The 20116-nt window shown below is 36.3% G+C and overlaps 3 protein-coding genes and 1 long non-coding RNA gene across 4 annotated transcripts; 2 read left to right on the top strand and 2 right to left on the bottom strand.

The window, feature by feature from the left end:
• The first annotated feature begins 1829 nt into the window (after nucleotides 1-1829).
• On the top strand, nucleotides 1830-16765 carry LOC147496271 (succinate dehydrogenase assembly factor 2, mitochondrial-like). Its single transcript, XM_086559268.1, has 5 exons — nucleotides 1830-2192; nucleotides 2299-2456; nucleotides 2564-2688; nucleotides 16087-16155; nucleotides 16246-16765. The coding sequence occupies exons 2-5, from the start codon at nucleotides 2312-2314 to the stop codon at nucleotides 16390-16392; spliced, it is 486 nt and encodes a 161-aa protein (XP_086415394.1). The 5' UTR covers nucleotides 1830-2192; nucleotides 2299-2311; the 3' UTR covers nucleotides 16393-16765.
• LOC147496272 (uncharacterized) lies at nucleotides 7890-14640 on the bottom strand. Its single transcript, XR_015194597.1, has 3 exons — nucleotides 8226-14640; nucleotides 8057-8136; nucleotides 7890-7938 (listed from the first exon to the last, which is right to left on the bottom strand). It is a non-coding gene; the product is annotated as an uncharacterized LOC147496272 (long non-coding RNA).
• Nucleotides 16766-16947: 182 nt separating the features above from the next.
• LOC147496270 (uncharacterized protein At4g14100-like) lies at nucleotides 16948-18135 on the bottom strand. The gene is made up of 2 exons (XM_086559267.1): nucleotides 17548-18135; nucleotides 16948-17290 (listed from the first exon to the last, which is right to left on the bottom strand). The coding sequence occupies exons 1-2, from the start codon at nucleotides 17999-18001 to the stop codon at nucleotides 17133-17135; spliced, it is 612 nt and encodes a 203-aa protein (XP_086415393.1). The 5' UTR covers nucleotides 18002-18135; the 3' UTR covers nucleotides 16948-17132.
• A 528-nt stretch (nucleotides 18136-18663) lies between these two features.
• LOC147496269 (Calcineurin-like metallo-phosphoesterase superfamily protein) lies at nucleotides 18664-20046 on the top strand. Its single transcript, XM_086559265.1, has one exon. The coding sequence runs from the start codon at nucleotides 18717-18719 to the stop codon at nucleotides 19878-19880; it is 1164 nt and encodes a 387-aa protein (XP_086415391.1). The 5' UTR covers nucleotides 18664-18716; the 3' UTR covers nucleotides 19881-20046.
• The last annotated feature ends 70 nt before the right edge of the window (nucleotides 20047-20116 follow it).

Below are 20116 nucleotides of genomic sequence, written 5' to 3'. Positions count from 1 at the left end.
CATTTCAATTTAGATTATTGATTCAATTCTTAGTTATATTTAGTTGTTTTAAATTCATTTTGAATCATTGTTCTTATTGTTCATTAGATTAATAATTAGTTGTTATTCATTCCATAATGACATGTTCTTATTGTTCTTGTGTTGGGAATGGTAGTATAGAAAATTCACTTCATTATATTGTTAGTTAATTTAGTATAAATTCGTAGTATCATCATAATAAGTTAATTTCTTATTCAAATCATTACTCTCACCATTGTTCTTTGTGTTTGTTCAATTGAATTTGTTTAAGTCTTGAGAGTTAAGAGTGGAACGAATCCGTACTCTTATCTATATTGCATGAATCTATTTAAGAGAGTAAGGAAATATAATTGATAACATAAAAATGGTAATATTACGTATTAGTGTTGTTAACATTAATATTAGTGTTTAATTGTTTTTATGGTTATCAGTTCGCCTGCCGCAGTAGGTTGATACTGTCGTTCATCGAACCCATTTGGCTGACCAGAGTCTTCATTTGCTCTTATAGGCTTTCCATGCTTCGTGGGCTTGAGGTATTCAAATGTGAAGATTTTTGGTTTTCTCAAGAAATTGAGCCACAGATGGCGCCAATGTAAAGGCTTGATTTGGTATTTGCTTTACAGGTCTTGAATATGGAGGGGAATGTGAATTGAATGTGAGTTTGACTGAGTTTGCGATAGATGCGAGCTGCCTACGTATCAAGTTTTTGGGTGCAACTTTAATCAAGTCAGACGTAGTTCCTTTTCTCTTTATATAGGCAAGATGCTCGCGCTTCCTCCTCTCCCGCGTCAGATCAAGTTCTGGACTTTAGGTCATTTAATGAGCCATGATGGCGAGTGGTAGTGGAGTAATGGAGTGCGTATCTAGAGCTCCGGTCTTGATGGTGACTGAAGGTTGTATAGTGGTGTGTAACTTCAAAAGAGTATTGTAAAAAGTGAGATTCATCCTAAATTGTTTAGAGTTTGAGTGTGGGAGTTAAAAAGAAGAAAGGTAGATTCTTGGTAAAGACTTGTTTAGTTTAAGCTAATGAAAATATGAAAACTCAAGTTGTTTGATATGTAAATGACATGAAAATATTGAAATAATTATTGATTAAATATTGAAACAAGAACAACAAAATAAGATTGATTGATTGAAACAAACAAACAAACAAAGCAAAATAACAAAATTTAAATAAAAAGAAATGAATACCAATAAAGTAAAAGACTTGAATTGAAAAACAAGACTAATTCCTACAAACCAAATGGTTTGGACCCTAAAACAATGGATGCCTTCTCTCTCTCTCTCTCTAACTTTTAGATTATATATCCCTACTTTTGCCTTTTACTGATTTGCCCTTCTCCATTACTTTTGAGACACCTCACACCTCACACTTCAATTTTGTTTTTGCTTTTTGATTTCTTCTTGACCAAGGTAGGTTTTGAGAATACCATATTTTTAGATAAGGGCCTCCATCTATGGTCTTATGAGTTGAGGGCACCTTTGACTTTGACTTTTTAAGCACTTTTTCATAGCAGTTTTTGGTTTTCATAATAATCGTGATTAAAGCTCCTTTAGGTGCTAAGACGCAGCTTTTATGATAAATGGCCTGAAATTCTCCGTAACCTGAAAAAAACAATAAAAGCTATAAATTGCCTTTTCATTAAATGTAAAACGGGCTATAATACAGTAATAGAAGGATAATAAAACGCACATTTGAGAGCTGATTAGTGATAGCTGTGGGGCACGTTACTATCCGTTATGATCTGAGCAAGTGTTTATCTTTCGGAGATCGCTATATTAGGGTTATTTTCACTCGAAAATTGTCTAGAGTGATTAAAAAAAAACTTTGGTTATAAGAGTGATTTTCACTCTAAAATGGGCCTTGGGAGTTGGGACCAATTTCTTGTACTAGTAATTACAACTATTTTCCCTGGGTAATCTTAAGTTAGTTGATTATAAAACGATTCTTAAGATACAAAATAAGTTTGATGAAATAGATAGAAACGTAGAAAAAATAACGCTAAGTCTAGGAGAAAGGAGCAAATAATAAATGTTGTATTTCACCGTTGGATACAAAATAAGTTGTGGTACAAGTAGCTATTTTGGGATGGGGAGTACAGGATAGTGATCCCACCCTTCTTCTTTAAATTTTCACCCTACGAGATTGCCCTGATATTCGAGTATCAAATTGGGTAAGTAAACAGTTATTTCTTCTTCCGGAATTTCATTCATCTTCAATATTTGGATTTTAATTTATTGGAAAACGATACCTATAATCACGGTTTAATTTTTTTGAAGCTAATAAAACAAAATGGCTATGATGATGATGATGATTAGAAGAGCTCTGATCTCTAATCCACGTATTCCGTTGTCTCGTTTTTCCTCCGGTGGTACTAGTCAGTCATTTGATATTGATCTTTCAAACGAAGAAACCAAACGAAAAAAACTCTCAACAGGTGGGTGGGTGTTTTTTTTTAATTTCTCCCTTTTAAACACGTACTAGTCATGTCATTTGACATTTTGTTTTGTTGTTCTGGGTCTCTCTCTGTGTGTGTGTATGAAGGTTGTTGTATAGGAGCAGACAGCGGGTATCTGGAACTGGATTTGGTGTTGGGCAACTGGGTAGAGGAGCATGTTTCTTCCATGGATGAGTCTGGGATCAAAGCGCTTGTTCATGTTCTCGACCTGGTAAGCATCATCCTATTTCTTTTGTTTAATTTACTATATCAAGGTACTTGTATTAATGGATCATATATAGGACCTCCCTCTTGCACCATTTGTACGGCCTATATGGGTACGCTATGAATATTTTAAAATATATGTATATTCTGAAAATTATGTTAGTAGTTTTTTGAGTATAGTTAGTCAGGAACATGTGAAAAACTATTATAACACATGTCAAAGTCAATACAGCTCGAAACCTCAAGAACAATTTATATTTCAATGGAGTAAAACTATTGGATCAGGTCTATTTCAGGGATTCCAATACCCATATCGGTATCATTATCCGACCGATCACGGATGCAATAGCATTTTAGGAGTATCCATGCATCATAGGTTAATAGGAGAATCGGCTCCTAAGAGTGAGCATTTTCAATTATTTGCGTATATGTGTTCCCATCTTTTTTTTTTTGCTCAGTAAAAAGTGATATTCCATTAATAAAAGAAAAGTAGGCTGAGAAGGCCTACATTACAAGAGAACAACTGAAAAATAAATATTTGCAAGCGATGAAACAAAACATAAGAAGAAAAAAACAAAAAACCCCAGTCATGCACCGTTACCCCATGTCTAAAAACATAAGACAATCCCATCTAACAACAAAAGACTCAAAGAAGCATCCTCTAAACTCTTTGAAGACTTTAAACCACCGAAATAACAAAACTTTTATTGAGAGAATTGTCTTCTTACGCAAAATAGAGATGCCATCAAAGTGACGACAATTAAGCTCTAGCCAAATGCCCCACATGATCGCAAAAGGTAATAAGCTCCACATGCGATTTCCAGAAGGAGAGAAAGGACCATGACTCCAACCTTTAAACAAATCCAATACCCGGCCCAGGCAGACCCAAGTCATTCCAGACTCTAAAAGAAAAGCAGACCATATTTTCCAAGAAAAAAGGACACCAAAGAAGTACATGATTCACAGACTCACCATCTTTCCTACACAACTGATAATAATTGACCAAACACATTTTCTGACGCCTAAGGTTATCAATGGCATTTTAGGAGTATCCGTGCATCATAGGTTAATAGGAGAATCGGCTCCTAAGAGTGAGAGCAGTTTCAATTATTTGTGTATATGGCTCCGTGTTCCTATCTTTAGAGAGTTCTTTCCCTAGTGTTTTCCTTTCCTTAAGTTGCTTCTTGTGCATTCTTCATTGAACATGCCATATGAATACGTTATAATTGAGCGTACCATCTTTGTAGTCTGTACATGTGAATACGGGAATATGGAAGCATTCTCTTCTCTATCCGCAAATTGCTATTATAAATGCTTTTTTGGTGGTCTAGCTTTCAAAATATGATCCCTATTGGAGACTCTTTAATTCTGATATTTATTGGTACAAAGAGGTATTATTTGGAGATTTGTGATTTTATTATGAAATGACCGTCTGAAGAGATGTCAGAGACGAGAGAACAAATGTTATGACTCATGTCAAAAAAAATGTTAACAAGGCGTATTGCTTAAGTAACTTTTATGCATCAATTATTTGACGGATATGTTATTTGGGGCGAGGGCGAGGCACAAGGTGTTAGGTTATGAACCGCTATGTGGTGCTGGTGCACTTGTGGTCACCTTGGCTGCCATTGACAACATATTTAGATAGTACCTTCTTTTAATTCAGGTCCTGTAGTTTCATCATTGGAGAGATGAGATCAGTACAATGAAGAACAAGGCAAATTATTGAACCAAGATTAGAAGGAAAACAGAGTACTAATCTGAGGATGATATATTAAGTATGCTCAGTAGTTTCTTCATTTGGGAGGCATGTAGGACACATGTAATTTTTGATAATATATATCCATTCCGTTTGAAACTGAATTTTCCTAGAATTATAAAGGGGGTGGCTGAAACACCATTTTGTTCTATGGTTGGGCACCTTTTGTAGCATTTTTGTGAAATCGTTTGAATTGTTGGGACAGTAGTTTTCCAGATAAGATTATGTAGTTGATGGTTTTGAGCCTTTGATGAATTTATATCATCAGTCGGACATCACTGATTCGATTTAACTAACCTCCCCCAACCCCTCTTCCCTTCCCCCCTCCTCCCACACACACACACACACACCACTCACAGTATCAGAGCCGCCTTATATATAGAAGAACGAAGATGGCTTTAGTTTGATATTTTAGAAATGGTAGCTGTTAATTATTATTTTTTTGATGTTTTAATGTTTTAATCAATTAGATCATCAACATATGTGAAGCATATATAGTATGGAAACCAAGTGTCTTCCCTATCCTAAAATTGAACCATCACTAGTTTACTAACATAGCTGCTACCCCCAAACAGCCGGCAGCTCTGAAAACCCATATATATACTGTGTTTGGCTCATTTCGTGACTACACCATATTTTCGGTCCATTAGTCAGAGGGCAGTTCCGTGATAACTGAGGAAGCAAAATTGATCGCCAGCAACAAACGGGATATCGATCAAAACTAATTTTGGTTATGAGGGATCTAAACAGATGTGAGATTCTTGGAGATTAAATCTTTTTGATAAGAGTATCATAACAAATTTGATTGAGAGAGTTTTGGGTTGGGTTATAAAGTTAGAAACTCATACAGTCGAAGGTAAGCTTTTTTAGGAGAGTTTGATGGAGCTATCCAAATGTACTTTCGAAAACGACTTCTTCATCTTCTCAATCTAGTGATTTTATTGTTGTGACTACATGAGATCACTAAGTTGAGTGCAACCTTGACGAGCTTAATGGTACTCCACTTCAACTGTTGCAATCTTTCAACTAATGTTAAACTTCAAAGAAGTAGGATACCTAGCTTGAACTTTCACTTCTACACACGCCTTAGTGAAATTGAACATTTGCTTCTTCTGAGTAGCTTTATCCCAACAAAAAGGTTTTCCCAATCCTCTACTGATACAACTAATATCTTCCTTTTCCACAATTGCTTCGGAACGTCCAAAAGCTTTACTCTTATTGGAATAGTGGTAACGAGATTTCTCTGAATTTTAAGTTCTTTTGTCCAACACCTAATAGTAAAAATCCTTCATGTGACAAATATAGGACCTCCCTCATGCACCATTTGTCGATTAGATGCATCCATGAACTTGAAATAGAACAAGTCTCAGTCAGTGGAATTGCCATGGTCTCCTTCATTTGTCCATGATCTCTCAATAGTCTTCTTAACAACTGGAAGAGGCTGTTCTTGTCAATGAAGAACCGCACCAAATAGTCCCTCCACTGTTCACATCCTATTTCCAGTATGCGATAGGAACTTCTTCAACTCCATCTACTTCAGTAGAGTCTATACATTCAAGTTAGTTGTTTACCAAGGAGGAACCTTGGTTAGTAAACAAGGGATCTATAGGAACCACCGCTACGGCCTAGGAAGCACGGATACCGACATGCGACACGGATATGAGCATTCTTTACCAAATTAAAATTAAAATTAAAATGGCAATTCTACTTCATAAAATGGCCAATTCAAAAACATTAAGTAGCAACTTACATGTATAACACTGTAAATGCCAACAAAAAAGAAGTTCAAAACAATAACAATTAAAAATGATTAAGAACAATCCAAAGGATTTGTCAATCAAGCTGTCCAACTTCAACCATGTCATCTTTTACATCATCTCTATCACCATTATCAGTAATGCAATTCGGAAGGCTCGAAAAATTATATAATATAATTTTTTTTTTTTCCAAATGATCAACAATAGCATCTTAGAAGATGGGAACACTTGTGGATGGAATTTTGATAGTGCTAGATTGCTAATTTGCCACTCTTTCAAGGTAAAATCGTAATTTGAAGTCTAGGTTACATTGACACACCGTATCGGACATGGATACGAATTGTCTAACACGGAAAAATATCAAAATTCGAGGTAAATTACATGCAATATGTGTCCGACACGGACACGTGGATACGTATCCGACACGGATTTTTTTTCAAAATATGGCGTGTCCATGTAACCTAGTTTGAAGTAAACCACCTGCACACAAAATAGACACATTTAGTATTCAAATGTTTAAATTGAATCCCAAAGAGATAAATATGTCATTTAATATTAGATAATAGCCTATTAAACATGTCTAATCGTACCAAAATACAATAATATCACAATTTCAAAATGGTATTCGAAGGTGTAGTTACCAAAAAAATTAAAATTAAAAATAAAGGCCGTTCTGAGATTGTTTAGGCATGAACTTGGCCTCCGTTTCAAGAAGTCCACATTTGTAGATATCATTGATTCATTGTCAACCCAGGTGGGAAGTGGGAACCATAAATTAAAACACAAGGCTCAATGCCAAAATAATCAAACTTTTGGTCTGATTTATGCAGTTTTTCTGAAAATATGGTAATAAACAAATGAAAAATTAAAGGCACAAGACTCAATGCCAAAAGAAGCAAACTTTTGGTCTATCTATGCAACTTTTTTGAAAATATTCAACTTGGGCACGTGTCAGGCCTAGGGGTGACTTCGGATCGGATCGGATTAACCTCCTTCGGATTTTTTCCGAATATTTTTCGGAACCTAATATACTAGCCAAATCCGATCCAATTTTTTTTCGGATTCAAAATATATTTCCAATTTCGGAACTTTCGGAAATTTCGGAATAACTCGGAAATTTCGGAATACTTGATAAATTTTCAAATCATTGTTGTTAATCTTGTTATGACAGACGTGGTGGGTGTGATGGTGCTATTCGTTTTTGGGACATATAATAAAGTCTTCAGAGAGTCACTTTCAGAATTTCAATCACGTGTAGAATTCATAATAAGAGAAAAAACACAAAGGGGCATATAGTATAAAAGGGTCCCGTGTAGAATTCATAACAAGAGAAAAACACACGAGGGCATATATAGTATAAAGGGTCTGTGTGCAGAATTCATAATAAGAGACCCCTAGTCTTGAGCTACACGTAAAGTTGAAGTTAACCATTCGAGAGAAAAACCCATGCCTTCACATAACTTCAAAATACCAAAAGTCCAAAAGCAATATCAAAATCCACCTGAACAATTTTGGATCGGTTTAATATCTACTATGGCGGTATGATATTGTACAAAAATTTAAAACCTATTCAGCCAATGCAACGCCTAAGAAACCATCACAAAATTACAATGTTTCATTAGCCAATGTATGATACTCCAATTCATTTACTCTTCCTATTTATCAAAAGCATCCAAGAAATGGTGCGCAAAGACCAATGACCTCCATAGCTATTACTCCTATTAGTGTAACACCTGAAGTCCTGAACACACAAAATTTGTATAAGAATCTACAAACCAAACAAATCTGGATGTTGAACTTAAAATAAAAAACTATACAAAGTAAATATAGAGATTAAATAAACGAGTTATAAAACTTACAATTAAGATGATGACTGCCCTTCCAAAATATAATCAAGTAGTTGATCCAATTGACAAAGATCCCAATTCATGCAAAACAACTATAATGACAAAGCAAAACACATAATAAGTTTTAGTCAACAATAATAGAACAAGAACAAAAACCGAAATCAGGTTGAGCACAATATACCTTCCTCAATTTGTTCAAGTGCAGCAAGATTTTCTTCAACTTGATGACAATGAGGTTCTTAGCCAATCTTGAGCACACACCAAACTTTCCACAACTTTTGGAGTCAAAGAGCTTCGAAATGGATCTAGAATTCGGCCGGCAGTGCTAAAAGCACATTCGGAAGCAACCGATGTTATAGGAATGGTTAAAATATCACGTGCCAACATAGCAAGTGTATGATAAGTTGGAACCATCTCTTTCCACCAAGCTAATACATTAAAAACATTTTCATCCCCTTCTACAACACTATCATCCAAGAACTTATCCAAATCATTTAAACCTATATTAGCATCCTTCTTCTTCAAATTGCCCTTAAACACGTCTTTAGACAAGAGACACTTATTCACCTTCCCAATCAGCTTACTCCCCTCATCATTTAAAATGCTAGATGATTCAATTTTTTCATTGGAAACATATTCTAGTTTATAATGGTTATAAAGACGAGTCATCAAAGCTTTTAACTCATCACGGAATGTCTCCACCAATTTCTTCCTTGCATCATCATCATCATGACCAATTCTTACTAAATAAGTGTCATACCAAAACTCCACATATTGCATTTTATACCGTGGATCCAAAACTATTGCAACAATCAAAATCTGATTTAGAGTTTCAAACTTGCAATACTTATCAAACTTTAAATTCATTTTTCTAGCCATATCACAAAAAAACACATCATCACTAGCTAAATGATCCATGATCAGATCTTTAACTTGTGTTAACTCATCAAAATACGTATTAGAAGTAATATATTTGGAACCGGAAATACGTTTTGTTAGATCATAAAATTCTTCTAAGAAAGCATGCAAAGCCTTTAGTTTCATCCAATCAATATCCCCATTACACCCCTCGCTTATTTACATTACAATCAAACCTATAATTTGGATCACACTCATCATACTTATCGAAGACCTTCTCAAAATCCATTCGGCATTTATCATTAAATAGGTTGAATTCCATCTTGTTTTGACATCTAAACACAATGACTTTTTAGAAGCAACCATCTCCTCCACACAACCTTTTTTAAACACTTGCAAGCGTGAAGGACTACTCCTCACATACTTGACACTTCGACGAAGGCGTATGATTGTATCTTGAACCTCCGCAATTCCATCACCAACAATAAGATTAATAACATGCGCAAAACATCTCACATGAAAGAACTCACCACCAAACAGCAACCCATTTCTCCTGTTCAATCTTCTTTTCAAGTCCTCAACACATGAATCATTATTTTTAGCATTATCAAGTGTGATGGTCATTAAATTTTTTATACCCCACTCTAATAGACACCCATCTATAGCCTTGGCAATGGCTTCACTAGTGTGTGGGTGTGGAAGCACTCGGAAATTGATAATCCTTTTGTGAAGCTTCCACTCCTTGTCGATCAAGTGAGCGGTTAAGACCATATACCCCAGATTTTGGATTGAAGTCCACAAATCTGTTGTAATGCATACCCTAGAAGGCACCAACTTCATACACTCTTTCAACTTGATTCCTTCTTCATAAAACAACTTTAAGCAATCCTTAGTTATGGTTGTTCTACCAACCACATGAAACTTAGGCTGAGCTTCTTCACAAAACAACCTAAAACCTTCATTTTCTACAAAACTAAACGGGAGTTCATCGACAATTACCATTACTGCAAGGGCTTTGCGACACTTTTCTTTGTCAAACCTCCAATTAGAAGGCTGACCTTGTTTAAAAGTAAGTGTTGTTTGAGTTTTGTCTCCTTCATAACCGTGAAACTCTCTACATTTCTTAAGATGATTCCATAATTTGTTGGTTCCATGAGATGAAGGTCAAGAATGGCGGTTTATGACAATAGTTGCACATACGTGCCACTATATTTGTTGGTTCCCTCGATAGTCGCTTAGCAAAGTGATTCCATACGTGTGAAGGTCCATGGTGTCCAACTAACCCAGACTTTGGACCTGTCTTCTGCTTCTTCTGACTTATAACTCCACTACTAGGAATACTAGCTACTGGACTTGAGTTTTGCTTATTCTGACTTATAACTTCATCACTACTAGCTACGGGAGTATTGTTTTCACCCATGACTGACATATATACCTGCACAAGCATATATTATTTCAAACAATTAAACATTTAATTTATTCAATGTCTTCTATAACAAACACCAAACATCATTGTCGAACTAACATAAGATACATCATTGTACTTATTCGAACTATATAGAACTAATAATTATAGTTGAAATCGAATTCTTTTGGTTGGTTGGTGAGCTGAGTCCATCTCATGGCCCATGACCTCACAATAGCTAGAAACTAGAGCTATACAAACAAACTGAAAATTTTCTCAGCTAGGATCATAATTCTGATGTATATAGGATGCCAAGGGTATCTATAATTCGAACAGATATATAATTCCATGCAAAAAAAGTACTAAGATTTAGATTCATTCTTCAACTCAGACACCACATCCTACTTCCGACTACATTGTGAACTCTATATATAGCTGTTCCATACACAAGTTGGCCTGTTCTAGCTTCCTTTTGAATCATAGCAATGGCTGTGCTTACGGTGGTAATGAAAAACTATTCTACTACTTATTTTCTCCCTATTATTCTGTTTTCATTAATGGTTTTACTATCTCCAGTTATTGCAAATTATTAGCTTGTTAAGAAAAACTAGTTTTGATTATTTATGATTCAGGTACAAACAAACTAAAAAGTAGTTCTGACTTCTGACATTTTAAAAAATAAAGCTTTAGAATAAATAAACAAGCTTACTTTACTGAAGAACTGAAAAGAACGAGAGAACCTTGTTTTATTCAAAGTCATCAGTTACAGAATTACAAATAAACAAAGACCTTTTGTAATGAATAAACAAATAAACGAAATCATCAGTCATCACTCATCAACAAATAAACAAAGAAATAAACAAATAAACGAAAGAAATAAACAAAGAAATAAACGAAAATAATATCACTGCCCAAAAAGATCTATAACAAATAAACGAAAATAATATCACCGCTACTTATCTTCTATAACAAATAAACAAAGAAATAAACGAAAATACCTTTTGTAATGAATACTGAAAGTCCAAAACTCGAGAAAGAGAACGAAATCAACTCATCAACAACAAATGGACAATAATATCACTGCCCAAAAAGATCAAAACAGGAAAATCATTAGAAAAATTATATTTTTTTTTCGATAAAGGACATTAAATATGTTACAAGCTATAGAAAAACACATTACTTGATCATAATCTCTTTCTAACATGCAACAAATCTATTCTTGATAATTAGAAATCAGATTCTGACTTGGTGAGGGAGAGGAGTGGTGAGTGGGGAAGAATGGGGAAGTAGCGGCTAGGGTTATCAGGTTATGTTTTTGTTTTGTTATGTTTTGTTTTAGAAAATGAATGAACGGTCGAGATTGACCAGATCTAATCAAGTGGATAGTGATATTTTCGGAATAAATCGGCAATAATTTCGGAAATTTCGGATCGGCTATATATCAGAAATTTCGGATCGGATCGGTTTTTAGAGTTATATCCGAATCCGATCCAATTTTTTTTCGGAATTTTCGGAAATCGGAAAATCGGAAAATCGGCCTATGAAAACTACACCCAGAGCCAGACCAATTTCGGGTCGGATTTCGGAAAAATCGGAAATTCGGCAAAAAGAGACACCCCTAGTCAGGCCCCTAAATCAGTTCCCTTTTTTTACTGAGGTCCGAAATCAGCCCCCTCTCTGCAATCTCTACTATCTCTCTCTCCCATTGATATCTTTCTCTCCCATTGATTTCCATGGGGTTTTAAAATGAAGGTTTTGAAGGTTTATCCATGGAGGTTGCAGATTAAAATTAGTTAGTTGGGTACCACTTAATCACTTCTCTTTTTTCTCTTGCATCTCTTATTATCTTGGATTTTATTTCACTTGTTTTTTTTTCTGTTGAAATTCCAAAAAAAATTCTTGTATACGTGAGATTACTATTTTGGTGTGTCCCCGGCATGTCCCTACGCATCGGAAATTAAAAAAATTAATTATAAAATCGGATACTCCAAATCGCATATCCGACATGTATCGGACGCGTGTCGGGGCGTGTCAGTGTCGGACACTGATACTTTACCCATAGAGACGTGTCAGTGTTTCATAGGTTACGGCAGTGCCTAGCTCGAAAAGGAAGAAGTTGTAGCAAATTCTACAGTGTGAAACATGAAGGAAAATGCTAAATTAAAATAGGATTTATTTTGGGATATTGATTGGTACAATGAGGTATTATTTGGAGAAAACAGAGTGTTTATTTTTAAGATGAAAGTTTGAAGGGATGTTAGAGATGAGAGAACAACAATTTTGTCATTTTTTTTATGAGTATTGATTAAGTAAGTGATGTATCTTGTTGGCGGAAGCTTCAACAATGGATGAACATCAATAAGATTTAATAAATCGAACACCTAAAACTAGGGTTTAAACCTTAAACATGAAGAAAGAAATAATATTCAATAACAATCTTCTAACAATGAAAGCCTAGATGCCTTTATATAATAAACTATGTTCTTAATTTTATTTAGAAACCAAAATAGAAACCTTACTAAATAACTTAGATCTAAAACAAATAGAAAACTCTTCTAACTTAATAAGACTACTAATAATATAATTAGAAGCTTCCATGCCCATGCATCAGTAAGTGTTATCCATAATCTCATTTAAATAATGGTTGGATTAATAGATATGTTGTCAGCGGCAAGGAGAGGTGCTAGGTGTTAGGTTTCTTTTACCCTGGAACGTCTTTAGCTATTTTGTTTCTTTTGTTGACTAAAACGTAGTCCTTGTAGTGTTTCGAATATGAAGTTATATAATGGAAATGAAATGCACTAATCCAAGAAGATTCAAGTGTAATGGTTTTGAGAGCTAGGAGTAGATTGTCATTGTTTGGTACCAACGATGTTGTTTCTTGGCTTTAGTACTTTAAATAAGGCGAGGACATTAGCTATATTTTTGTGATGGCGCTGCCTTTTAGAGCATTACCTGCGTTAATAGGAGAATCGGCTTCTAACGGTGAGAGCATTTTCAATTATTTGTTTATATGGCTCCGTATTCCTATCTTTAGAGATTTCTTTCCCCAAAGTTTTCCTTTCCTTAAGTTGCTTCTTGTGCATTCTTCATTGAGCATGTCATATGAATACTTTTTCATTGAGCGTACCATCTTTGTAGTCTGTACATGTGAATACGGGAATATGGAAGCACTCTCTTCTCTATCCGCAAATTGCTATTGTAAATGCTTATTTGGTGATCTAGCTTTCAAAATATGATCCCTATTGGAGACTCTTTAATTTTGATATTTATTGGTACAAAGATGTATTATTTGGAGATTTGTGATTTTATTATGAAATGACCGTCTGAAGAGATGTCAGAGTCGAGAGAACAAATGTTATGACTCATGTCAAAAAAATTGTTAACAAGGCGTATTGCTCAAGTAACTTTTACGCATCAAATATTAGACGGATATGTTGTTTGGGGCGAAGGCTAGGGGGAGGCACAAGGTGTTAGGTTATGGACCGCTATGGTGCTGGTGCACTCGTGGTCACCTTGGCCGCCATTGACAGCATATTTAGACAGTGCCTTCTTTTAATTCATGTCCTGTAGTTTCATCATTTGAGAGATGAGATCAATACGATGAAGAACAAGGCAAATTATTGAATCAAGATTAGAAGGAAAATAGAGTACTAATCTGAGGGCGATATATTAAAGTATGTTCGGTAGTTTCTTCATTTGGGAGGCATGTAGGACACATGTAATTTTTGATAATATATATCCATTCCATTTGAAAGTGGATTTTCCTAGAATTATAAAGGGAGTGGCTGAAATACCATTTTGTTCTATGGTTGGGCACCTTTTGCAGCATTTTTGTGAAATCGTTTGAATTGTTGGGGACAATAGTTTTCTAGATAAGATTCTGTAGTTGATGGTTTTGAGCCTTTGATGAATTTATATCATCAGTCGGACATCACTGACTCAATTTAACTAACCTCCCCCAACCCCTCTTCCCTTCCCCCCCTCCTCCTGCACACACGCACAACACTCACAATATGAGAGCCGCCTTATATATAGAAGAACCAAGATGGCTTCAGTTTGAGATTTTAGAAATGGTAGCTGTTAATTATTAGGGTTAACTAGTATTACCCCCCTACTAGATGAGCCAATTAGGATTCCCCCCCACTAGATGGCCAATTAGGGTTTCCCCCCTAAACACACGGTCAACTTGGATTGACCGTTAAATTTCAAGTCAATCAACTGAAAATTACACAAATGCCCTCATTATTTAAAAAAAACAAATGTTCAATGTTAATTAGGTGGGGGCAATTGTGTCATTTTCAGCCATTTGACTTAAAAGTTAACAGTCAAACTAAGTTGACTGTGTGTTGGGAGACCCTAATTTCCCATCTAGTAGGGGGGAAATCCTAATTGGCTCATCTAGTGGGGGGTAATACTACTTAACCCTAATTATTATTCTTTTGATGTTTTAATGTTTTAATCAATCAGATCAACATATGTGAAGTATATATAGTATGGAAACCAAGTGTCTTCCCTATCCTAAATTTGAACCATCACCAGTTTACTAACATAGCTGCTACCCCCAAACAGCGGGCAGCTCTGAAAAGCCCATATATATACTGTGTTTGGCACATTTTGTGACTACACCATATTTTCGGTCCATTAGTCAAAGGGCAGTTCCGTGATAACTAAGGAAGCAAAATTGATCGCCAGCAACAAACAGGATATCGATCAAAACTGATTTTGGTTATGAGGGATCTAAACAGATGCGAGATTCTTGGAGATTAAATCTTTTTGATAAGAGTATCATAACAGATTTGATTGAGAGAGTTTTGGGTTGGGTTATAAAGTTAGAAACTCATATAGTCGAAGGTAAGCTTCTTGAGGAGAGTTTGATGGAGCTATCCAAGTGTACTTTCGAAAACGACTTCTTCATCTTCTCAATCTAGTGATTTTATTGTTGTGACTACATGAGATCACTAAGTTGAGTATTTCTCAGACCTTTGTTTATTGTTGGTGGTTCCTGTGGAAGGAGTGAATCTTATTCTTAGCGATAGGAGGCGAAATGTTGTAATATTGAGGATTATAGTATTCGGGTTATCATGGGATTTGATCCCCGTTGTGAGTATTCCTATTTTGTAACCGGTTGATTTGTATAGTGGATTTTTATCTCACTACCTGAGATAGGTAGTGACATGGATGTTTCCCCGTGATTGGGTTTATCACGTTAAAAAATGTTGTCTCATATCGTTTTATTTTTCAGTTTGATTGCCATAGATAATTGTTTGTTTGTGCTTGGTTAAAATTAATTGAGAACAATTGAATTCATCGAGATTTTACTCTGTTAAATCGTCATTGGGAATTTCAAGCTCCACTTTGTACATTTGCTGAACAGACCTTCCATTGGGAAGGGAACTTCTTCCCGAAGGAGGGGCGAAGCTACCGCTTGTCCTTTTGATTCTTTCTTATGGGTGGTTTTTCCCGGCTGGGGAAGATGATGACAACCTTGAGGATCACCATGTCTAGCGTCCCTCAAGAGCATTTGGTTGAGCTTAGGTTCAAGGTTAGAACTTTGGGGATAAACATATCAGTTTAAAATGTCAATCCCAGTGACTATGAGAATTAGAAGGGAGAAACAATCAATGTGTCGAACTAAATCGTAATCGTGAAAATGAAAGCTCTATTGATATTCATAATTTTTTGAAGTATTTGTTTGTGTAGTCTATACGGTCTACCACCAAAATCCTCTGTTTTATCCATATTTTTCTCATCCACATTTTTTTTATTTCTTTAACAGGAAAATCCTGACCTGTGGAAGTGGCTCACTGGACAAGAGCAACCACCTGAGACTGTGAACAGTAATCCGGTAGTGATATTTTAGAATATCAAGTGCCAAATGAATGTTTTTGTCATTACTTCTTTAGGTTTAGTTTTTAACTTTTTATACGATTTATAGGTCTTTTCTGCTGTTCGTGACAAAGTTATGGGCAACCTCAATAGTCATGCTTCACCTGAGACTCGCGCAGCCCCTGGGAAGCCATGGGTAAGAGGATGGGATGATTATAAGAAGGGCCGAGACAGCCCCAAATATGGGAACCAGTAACAAAAGATATGAAACTATCAGAAAGGTACAACTTAGTGTATAATGTTATATGAACGGATACCTTTCCCGGCTGCAGATTGACAGCTCAGTTGTAGAAGTACAAATAAGGGCAAAAAACAAGTGCTTGCTTGGATGTTGCTATTACTTAAGGCTGCACGCCTGTAACTGAACACCGTTATTCAATTCGATGGTGTCACTTGTGTGTGTGTAAGTATGTATTTCGTTTTGGTTAAAGCAATGTATGTATCGTACTTAAACAAGCATGCAGTACAGGAATACGGATACCAAAAGTGTCTTTATGTAACTGATCTCCTAAAGAACAGCTTGATGAAACCTTTATCCCAAGTAAAAGAATAATTGAAACTTGATATCAGATGATCCACTTCGTTGACATCAGCAGCAGACGTACACACTATAGTGGTGTAGTCCTTGGTTGTATAATCACGTCGGAACTTCCCAAGGAGTACTCTTTGTCAGAAATCATATTCTAACATGTGATGCATTGGATTATCGAAAAAAAAACATGTGATGATGGAGTGCTAGAATAGCTTGCAATTCCACTTCAACTGTATTACCTGGATTATTATCATCAAGTTCTTATTTCAAATATCTCGACAAGTATTAGTATATATCTAAGATGTACCAAACATACATGCATGTCCATTACTCCATGCATAAGCCTTAAAAGATAAAATTATATATTTGAGGAGCTCTTAGAATGGAACTTCCATGCGTTAATTTCAGAAAGTTTCTCTCCTCTTGCTGGAATTTGTGGTCCATGGCTTTTTTGGCTGTTGATCCTGGTTGGTTGTCTGGTTGAAACAGTAAGCAGGAGCCTGCACTTGTGAGTCCTCGAGCACAGCGCCAACCTCGTATGTCATAACTTGAGTAGATATTCCTGTGAAATGTCCAGATCATATCATCTAATCTTGTCATATGCTTAAATCATAGATGATATATGATTATTTAAAACAGAGATGTTGGATACTAGGATCTTCAATTTGCAAAGAGGGGTGGTCTCACAATATACGTATTTCTACAAGTTTTCCATGTTTCTTTTAAAGGTTTGCACTGGCGTACATTGAGGCCAGTATAGGATAGGAAATGAAGGGTGGTTAACAAAACAAGTTAATAATAGGAGAAGAACAGACATACCATCATAGAAATCCCATCTCACAGGTCTCTGAGTAGCAATATCCTCATAGTACCAGATGAAATCTACCTTCTCCCACACATTACACAAGAACCCATGAGTTTCTTGAACCCCAAGGTACTCTGCACCATCAAGAAAATCCATCCGAGGGATACCCACTCCAAAGTCCATAATCTGACACTCACCATTATCAGCCAAAGTATAGTAGAATGAAGTCCCGTTATTCCACTCCACGTCATACAAAAGCTTCCCTAGTTGCTTCTGTATTAAGTTCACATTCCTTCCCTTGGGCCAATCATACCAGAGGTCATTGAACTGTAGATGACCTGATGGCATACTTAAAAAGAGTAATGAATGGAACTGCTCTGGCCATGGTGTTGGAACTGGAGCTGATGCCCAACTGTTGAGTTGAATGTTTGCAACTAGTAATAACAAAAATGTGATAACTATCTTCATTTCTCAATGACTGGTTCTGTTAAAAGCCCAACCTATATCTATATAACAAAACAGGGAGGAGGGGGAGACAGATTCACGTCATAAGGTGAGACGTGGTCGACACACCCCTAACCATAGCCACTCAAAACTCATGGAGGGTGAATTAAAAAGCTTTTATGGGGTGAGTTAAACAGTTTTTCTCACCTCACCCACCCCCACACAAAAAAGTCAACATTTGACAAAATTTTTATGGGTTGAATATTTTATAGGCTTGGAACCATGAGCATGGGCTCAATTAAAAAAAAATTGTAATAGTGGGGGTAGGCATCCAAAAATCAGCCAAAATTTGGGCTTATAAACTGTTGGGCATCCAAATTTGGACGTAGTGCTTTGATTGGTTCAACCCAATTGATGTTATTGGGCTTATGGATAATGGGCAATTCGGGCCTTGTCTTTGTGACAAGTTGTTTAGATGCGCGGCGCGCTGGCTGGGCCTAACTCGAAGGCGCTGACGTCTTTGTTTCGTGCGAAAAAACAAAACACGCGCCAGACGCCTTTGCGCAAGTCACAACGAGTTTGGCGGCAGGCGTGTTGAGGTCTCATGGGTCGTATGCACGGACATACCCTAGTCTTTAAAAAACCAACACATAAATATCGTCCGAAATTTCAGTTTAGTTACTTGGAAATATTAGTTTTGAGGCCTAGTCTGGATTCATTATGAAATAAAAAATAAAAAATGGACACCTCCTTGTCGTCGTCGTGTGCTGGTCTACCTGCCCATCTGACCTCATTCATCGACACCTTCATAGACTATTCCGTTAGCGGGTTATTCCTTTTACCCGAAAACCGAAGCCCAAATCGAAATCCTAAAATACCCACTCGAATTCCTACACCCCCTAATCGTCTGGTGGCAGTCGGGGACTTACATGGAGACTTGAAGAAATCAAAAGAAGCTTTGAAAATAGCTGGGTTGATAAACGAGGCTGACAGCTGGATTGGTGGTGATACTACTGTTGTCCAGATTGGTGACGTACTCGATCGTGGTGGGGATGAGCTCAAGATACTTTACTTTCTTGAAAAGTTAAAAAGGGAAGCGTTCAGACATGGTGGCTCTATTTTAACTATGAATGGTAATCATGAGGTTATGAATATTGATGGGGATTTTAGGTATGTTACTGTTTCTGGTTTTAATGAGTTTAAAGCTTGGGCTGATTGGTATCGTATTGGAATCTCGATGAAAAGTTTATTTGATGATTGTTTTGTAAATAAGGATATTTTTCAAGGGGTTCCTCAAACGTTTCCGCGTGTTAAGAGAGAGTTTCATGAGGGGTTTAGAGCTAGGGTTGCTGCATTGCGTCCTAATGGTCCGATTTCTACTAGATTTTTCTCACAAAATTCGACTGTGTTGGTTATTGGAGATTCCGTGTTTGTTCATGGTGGGTTGCTTTTAAATCATGTGTCGTATGGATTGGAACGGATAAATGAAGAGGTTAGTGATTGGATTAATGGGTCCAAAAGGAGGGTAGCTCCGGGATTTGTTAAAGGGGGTGATTCGGTTGTTTGGTCGAGGAAATTTTCTGATCAGGTCTGCGATTGTTTGGCTTTGCAACATGTACTGGATACTATACCGGGTGCGAAGAGAATGATAATGGGTCATACCATTCAAGAGACGGGAATTAATGGTGTTTGCGATAACAGGGCGATTCGGATTGATGTTGGTATGTCCAAAGGGTGTGGTGATGGATTGCCTCAGGTGTTGGAGATTGATAGCAATTCGGAGTTGCATGTTTTGTCGGCGAAACCGTTGCCTCAGAAAAGAAGAAGACGGTATGACGAGAAGGAAGGGATTGGATTCTTGAAACCAGAACATGGACCGCAACAAATACAAGTTGAAGTTTAGGTCAGTTTCTGATTGTGTGTAGAAAATGTAAAAGTCATTCTTATGTTTGATTTTTTAAATGGTGCAAGGCCAAACTCTGATTCAAATAAAAGCAAAAGGACTTGTGTAATAGAACAAAACATTGTTATGATTCAAAGGAGCTGATTAATAGCACTTTTAGCACTTCTATCTGTTGCACAAAAAACTTATGATGTCAATATGGGTTGAAAACTTATTCAGTTTAGTCTCCTACCATT

Source organism: Coptis chinensis, chromosome 5 (assembly GCF_015680905.1).
Source record: "Coptis chinensis isolate HL-2020 chromosome 5, ASM1568090v1, whole genome shotgun sequence".
Lineage (NCBI taxonomy): Eukaryota > Viridiplantae > Streptophyta > Magnoliopsida > Ranunculales > Ranunculaceae > Coptis > Coptis chinensis.
The sequence above is the reverse complement of the archived record's forward strand: the minus strand, read 5'-3'. Positions and strand labels throughout refer to the sequence as shown.